Source organism: Fistularia commersonii, chromosome 27 (assembly GCF_037954325.1).
Source record: "Fistularia commersonii isolate RoL2024-O1a breed Wild chromosome 27, RoL_Fcom_v1.0, whole genome shotgun sequence".
Taxonomy (NCBI): Eukaryota; Metazoa; Chordata; class Actinopteri; order Syngnathiformes; family Fistulariidae; genus Fistularia; species Fistularia commersonii.
This window is the reverse complement of record NC_141310.1, coordinates 5,722,103-5,729,050: the sequence shown is the minus strand read 5'-3', so window position 1 is coordinate 5,729,050 and position 6,948 is coordinate 5,722,103. Positions and strand designations below refer to the sequence as shown.

The following is a 6,948-nucleotide window of genomic DNA, read 5'->3' as shown; positions in this document are numbered from 1 at the left end:
TGGGCAAAACGCTTCAAAACATGGCGAAGCGTTGACGCGCTACAAGCATTATGGCAGCCCCCATGAACAGTTTCGGTAAACCGTTCAACACCACAGGTTTTCAGAAGAAATCGAGAAGCAAGTTGTTAACTATCCCCGGTACCAGACTTTCGGTTCAAAATGGACAGCTTTTGCTTTCGACCGGTGTGACGTCACTCGACTACCTGCTTGGTCAGTTTATGAATGAGATGTAGCATTAGCGCTAGCCGCTGAGGCTAACTATTCTTCTCATCGTAACTAGATGCCACAATTGGACATTTAATACTCTGAAGGCGAAGCTGGTCACCTTTAACTGAGTGTTTTTTTTGTTCAGTCTTTTTCTTGTTTATTTTTTCGATTTCGTTTTGTTTGTTTTAACATTTGCGTTATAAGATGTATCATGATTAGGGGAAAAAATGAACAGAAAAAAGTGTCCTAACCAGTTATATTATTCATTACCTCTCTGACAACTCACACCAAAGTTTTGTTTTGGTCATTTGATTCCTACTCTAAATTGTGTCAGTTTGTGCAAATTTGACCGAAACTGTAATTTATTTTAAAATATTTTTTATTTTTATTTTGTCAATACGTCACTTTCATTATCAGCGTCATTATTCGTAGCAGAGGTAGTAATTGCAATATTGATGACAGTCAATACAAAGTATTACTTTTTGGTATCAATATGTGTGTTTGCTCAGTGCTTTAGTAATGTATAGAGCAATGGTTGTTAATTCACTTTTAAGTTACTCTACAGACCTGTATGAACCAGTAAAGCATGTAAATTACTACCAGCTACTTAAAAAGAGATCATTTTTTCTCATCCATATTACATGTCTCATGCATATTGTTTCACCTTTTCAAACAGGTGGTGGATTAGCAGTTGGAACAGTACTTCTCATAGGTGAGACGATCATAGTTATTTAAAACGTGTTCAACACAGAAAATAAACATTAACATATAATTGAAATGTATTATTGTTTGCCAGAAGGCTAGTTTTCATCTGAGATTCCTGGAGGGTTCTTGCAATGACTTTCAAATGTGAATTTGAGCAGTTGTAATTTCAGATAAAATAAAATGCATTGAAATCACTGCTAAAACTAGTAACACATTCTACAATGTCGTATGAAGATACATTTAACACACACTCGAAAAAATATTACAAAATACGATATTTATTGTGGAATTTCTGAGACAATCAGAAACACAACAAGCAATGGTTACTCTTGCAATCAAATCTGAGTCAAATTTGTACATATTTTCAATATTCAATAAGCTTTTTTCTGCATGTCACATTACAGGAATCTTATTTGTCAACTCCAAGGCTTGTTGATGTTGCTGTCACTGTTTTTCCAGCGAAAGTAGACCCATTGCTCCTAACTAGAATTTCAAGCGTTTGTGCCTGAGCTGTTGATAAATATGCTTATCAGCAGATGTAATGGAGAAATTTTCAGAATAACACTTAAGGTATTTTTTTTGCCTTGGACATAAATGCTGCACACTGTATCATCATCATCATCATCATCATCATCATCATCATCATTATTATTATTATTATCATTCATCATAGACAAAGCTGTATGCACTGGTAGACAGTAAGGTTAAGGTAGTCTTGTTTCCCCTTGAAGCTGTAATTTGTGTGTATCCAAGGCCTATACCAACTGATGATATTGCTTTGCCCTTTAATTCATCCCCCCAATCGATGCAGGAGTCAATGATTACACACTAATGCGTTCTTCCCTTCCATTTTGCGAATCAATGTACGGTTGGTTTCATCTGGTAATGAGAGACACAGTAAAGGTGAAATGTGTGTGCGCTTTGCTGTGTTTGTCTATGGAAGAGTGGTGTGTGTGAGTGTGCATGCACGTACACTTAGCTGTCTGTGCATCTGTTTTTTGTCGTCATGTGTGTGTGTGTGTGTGGGGGGGGGGTGTTGGAGTGTGTGTTTGTTTGTGTTTGTTTCAGGCAGTCATCCCCTACAGTCTGCCCCTTTAGCTGTGATGGCCTGTTTGTGAGACACACAGACATAAAATTATCAGACTGGTCGTTGTCTGCCTTTGAAGTGTCTTGAGCTGTCCATCCTAATTTGTCAATCGCTGTGAAGAGTGGGGCTGTGGAGGGTCAGCCCAGTATGGCTGCTGTCTGAAGATCTCTCATCTCTTGTGTTTCTAATGGAAGGAACAAAGCTGCAAGCTTTTCCTAATGTTGACCATGTATGGTATTTTTTGAGATGTTTTTTTTTTTTTTTTTTCCCCAGAATAATTACAAAATTAAAAACCTTTTTTGATATACTGGTTTATAATCTTTTGCAACTTAACTTAGCTGGTAGGTTTATTGTTGAAGACCCACAGGTATTTTTTGTATCCTTTGTTGTACTTATTGCTGTATTATAGTTATACATACACGCGTTACATGCTTAATGTTGTCTGTAAGCCTGTCTTATGCAAAATTGTAGATGAAGACAATTTTTTAGCATGTCATGAAACATTGCAAACATGCATATTATTTAACATGTACCAGTACTAGTTTACCAATTACTAGTAAGTTGTAAGTCCGGGTGTGCTTAATAGTTCAATATTTATTGTTTCATGCTTTCATGTGGAGAATGGAACAATAAAGCTGACTGTGACATATTAGTACATATTTTAAGATGGGTTACACTATACCAGGCTGCATGCTGTTAGTTTAATTTAGGCCAGTCCTTGACCTTTCAGTCAAAGAACATTCTGTTTTCTAGAAACACCTAAATAAAACTAGGAGTATGGCACAGTCAATCACAATCAACACTGGGATTTTCTGAAAAATTGAATTTGTTTGGTGCATGCTCTATCTTGTCACTAAATCAGGGGTGAAATTGTGTCTTTAGGTTACATACAATTCTGCTTACACATTGGTCCTCTGAGAGATAAGACCTCTGCAAAATAAATCCAATATTGAGTTTTTTTAAAGGAATCGGCCCTGTGCTCGGTTTTGGGTAAAATTGTGTTCCACACCTCTGCCAAATTAAGTGAAAAGTGTGCCAATTTTATTGACACCAAACAATGGACAGACATGGATGGAAACAGGGCATCTTGTTGGAATATGATGGTTATGTTATTTAATAACTAAGATTTTTAACCATTTCAAATGTGAGGGTAAAAAAACAGATACTCATGTTAGTCACATCTGAGTCATGTTTAAAGAACCTCAACAAGGTCAAAGTCCTCTCAATAAAAGGCAGGTGCAAAATAACTGCACGAGTAGTAACATGTAATTTGACATTACTCTACATACTTGATGTTGATAACAAGCAATAACACCTACACTCCAAATTTTGGACAGTATTTGAATTCTTGAATATTCTTAATTGATAAATTAATGTAACAAATTATTATAACTTATTTAAAACGTCCAGACTGTTTTTGATAATTTCTTTACCTTCCTCACAGCCTGAATACCTGAAGTGATGTATTTTAGTACATATGATAATACTGAATAGATTAAGGTCTTGTACAAGGGGTGAAAAACATTCTGACCTAGATATTTTGTCTCCTCCCCCTGCAGCTTGAACAGATATGATTCAGGACTCTTGCACTCCCACTCCAATGTTGGAAAGCAAAGCAAAGCAACTAAAGGCATTGCTTCCTTTTCTCCATCCTTAGTCAGAATAGGCAAAAGGAGGAAATAATCATTTTGTGACTGTCCAGAGTGACTGATTTACCTCAGAGATATGACTGCCCCCCACTCTTGTTGCTCTGCCACCTCTAGCCCCCACCCCTTACCCCCTGCCTCAACAGCCTAATGACTCCTGGAGGTTCCATTTGTAAGGCTCCCATAGAAACATAGCTACAATAGGCCCCATCTTGAGAGGGCCCATCTGGGAGTCTTTGTGGGGCCTGCTGAAAGCCACAAAGGCCTGCTGACCTAGAAACCCATCAATAAGAGAACAGGGAGCCCCACCGACAACAAATTGAAGAGCCATGGAATTTCCTGGGCCATCCTGAGTCCGTAGGTGAGGACAGACTCAGAATGTGGGAGGGGTAAATTCCCTGGATGTTCGAGGATGACACGTCAGGATGTCATTCCCAAGCTGTCGGCTGTATGCTCGTTACCTTAAACTGTCACTGCTGCCTTTGTCCTCCTGCCCACTATTTGTCTTTGTGTTTGGAGGCCAATGAAACCTTTATAAAATGCTGGTTCTGACAGGAAGCAGCTGTGGTATGCTGGCTAGTGTTAACTGTCCTACTGGAGGTGGTTCATGGTGATAATGCTGACTTTTTGGTGTGGAATGGCCAAGTGGCACCTTTCTCCTTACTGAGAAAGGGCACCGTAGGGAAAATGTGTTTGATGGTTAGAAACACTTGCCAGTCCATTTAATGCTTTTATCACTCGAGATGAGCATGTAAGGTTGGTCGAGATCTCACTCAGGATGAGACCCCTTGGATTTAAAGTCTTCCAACTTCTGAGGATTTTCATATGTTTATGAGACTCCTATTGTGAATGACACTCAAGGAAAAAAATCTACAGACCTGATTTCATACAAAAATCAGTGACTAATGTGATGTAGAAGCCATGGGCCATCTTGTCTGTCTGGTCTGAGTACCAGATATGTCACGATTCAGTGAGAGGGGTTCAGGTGAACACTTAAGACAGGTGTCTCCAACCCACTTCTGCTGCTAGCTGATAGTTTGAATGTGAAAGGATACAGAAATACTGTTGATTTCTTGACACGAGAGCCTGAAATGAAGACGCACACACTGGTAGTCAGATCACGCAATAACCTCTGTGTCTGCATGCCCTGTCACTCGTTTCCTACAAGAGGTAGACTATATTTGATCCTTATAACAATTGCAATTGGCCACTGTGATGTAGTCACAGGCACATTGACTTGTGTTGAATACACTGAGAAGATGGACAAGCTCCAGAATATAGTACGATGGACTTGTCTGTTCCTCGTTAGTTGCATGACCAGATGTTGATATATTGGAAAGGTAGTGAGGACCCTTCAGACTTGAGCTCTCTTTTTTGTAGTGTCATCTTGGTACACCTGAGTGTCTGTCGCTTTATGTCTTTAACTGTGATTTAATTTACCATTGTTTACTTGTCACAGACCAACTTTGAATATCCAGAATGAAAATAAATAAGTCAACAGTGTGAAATTCTTGCCATCCTCTGTTTATTTTTTTTCAGAGGAGGACCGCTATGATAGCTACTCTCGTATGATCTTAAAATACTTCCTGGCAGAGGGAGTGGTGTGTCAACATGAGCTCTTCATAGCAGCAGCTCAAGATAATCCAATTGACATCTTACAGGTATGGGAGGAGGAGGTGTCTGTTTCTGTATGCTTTTTGGAATAAAAGTCACTGTAACGCAAAACCATTATATTTTCTGTCAACTTATAGATAGTGACAGACAATTTACAAAAAAAAACTGAAACTAGCTCAGTAATCTGAGTTTGATTTTGACTTTTGTTTCAAGGTAAAATGAGTTGAAAAACCTGTATGTTCTACATGCTAAACATGTAATTGATACCTTGAAATTACATTAAAAGAATTATGCACACTTTTTCTAATTCTGTGATTAAACAACGCATTGGAGATTAAACAATTATTGTAGGAACATTGTCTCCTCCAAAATGTTTCAGGGTTAGTGGGGGTATCGCAGGGGTCATGGGTGGAATGGTTGAAATGTTTCCCGGTGCATCACTCTGTGAAGAGGACCATAGCTTCAGAAACGTCTGCCACCCAGTATACAGGAGGTGGGCCTCTCTCCTGCTGATTGATAGTGGGAGGGGTCACAGCCTCACCCTCTCTTTACATATCAAAGGTTTATTAAGACAGGGGGACTCCCAGTGGGGATATATCACATCATTTAATGTTTTCACAGCTAGTGTCACAGCTTATCTATGAATCCAAAGGTGGTGTCTTTTTATGGACACAAGAAAAAAAAAATTGGAAAAGGTAGAAATGGGAAATTTTGTTCCTAAATATCCAATAAAATGGCAATCCTAAAACTCAAAGTTGCTTCCATTTGGCTGACACAATGAAACATCTCCGCACTATACTTTACCCAAAGCCACAGAAAATATCTCTTTTGTAGTACACCTGTGATTTTTTTCTTGATTGTTGTGATGATTGTTTCTCTTTTAGGAGTTGTGATGAAAATGTCAGTAAGCATAAAGTATAGATGATTATTTACCCCAAATGTTACTGCATCAGAAATACTCTTTCTTCGCCATAAATCTTCACCATTAGAGTCCCAGTTTTGTAAAAGAGTTCAAGAAACAAGGATTCCTCATGCGGTGTTTGGTTTATCTTCCTTTTTGAGTTTTGTAAAATACATTTCAGATATCACATTATTGCCAAAGCTTTTGCGTGAGTGTGATATCATTATGCACAACTTCAAAAATGTGAGAAAAACTCATTAGAAATGATACAGTAATGAATACTCAGAAAATGTCTGTTACCTTGAAGATCTGCTCTGTAAACACTATCATCACTGTGTCATTTTATGAAGGAGCTACCTGATCCTATCTTGGATGATGTTGCTATTCCCAAACCAGCAGAGCAGCCCAGGCTGTCATGTGATCCTCAGGACAGTTTGGAAGCCATGAAAATTGCATGGCGTTACCAGGGTCTTCCAAAAGTGCAGGTAATGCCATGGACGTATGTGTATATGTGTTTAATCATAGTTATTGGGTTTTACGGGAGACAGTAAACATACTGTGGCGATTATGCTCCCTTTATTAAAATTTCAAGTCATGCCTGTTAATGATAGAATGAGAAAGAACAGCATTTGCTTTCTGGTCTTAGTGGCTTTGCAATTGTCACCACCACGAAATCCATCAGGTTCTAAACTTCTTTGTGGACTGAATGAGGCCTCAACCTCTTTTCATTGCTGGACCAGATTACTCACACTTAGCTGGCAATAGGTAGGCTTTTCACTGGTCCCCAG

At 38.6% G+C, this 6,948-nt stretch overlaps 1 protein-coding gene across 2 annotated transcripts in view; it reads left to right on the top strand.

Annotated features, from left to right (window-relative positions):
* Positions 1–4: 4 nt before the first annotated feature.
* Positions 5–6,948, top strand: part of elp4 (elongator acetyltransferase complex subunit 4) — a 51,471-nt gene continuing 44,527 nt past the window's right edge. Inside the window, exons 1-4 of one of the 2 annotated variants that reach the window (XM_086174788.1) lie at positions 5–210; positions 884–919; positions 5,185–5,306; positions 6,511–6,645. In XM_086174788.1, coding sequence (XP_086030914.1) covers positions 51–210; positions 884–919; positions 5,185–5,306; positions 6,511–6,645 — 453 coding nt within the window. In that variant the 5' untranslated portion in view covers positions 5–50. The remainder of the gene's footprint in view (positions 211–883; positions 920–5,184; positions 5,307–6,510; positions 6,646–6,948) is intronic. The other variant, XM_086174787.1, reaches the window with a different exon arrangement.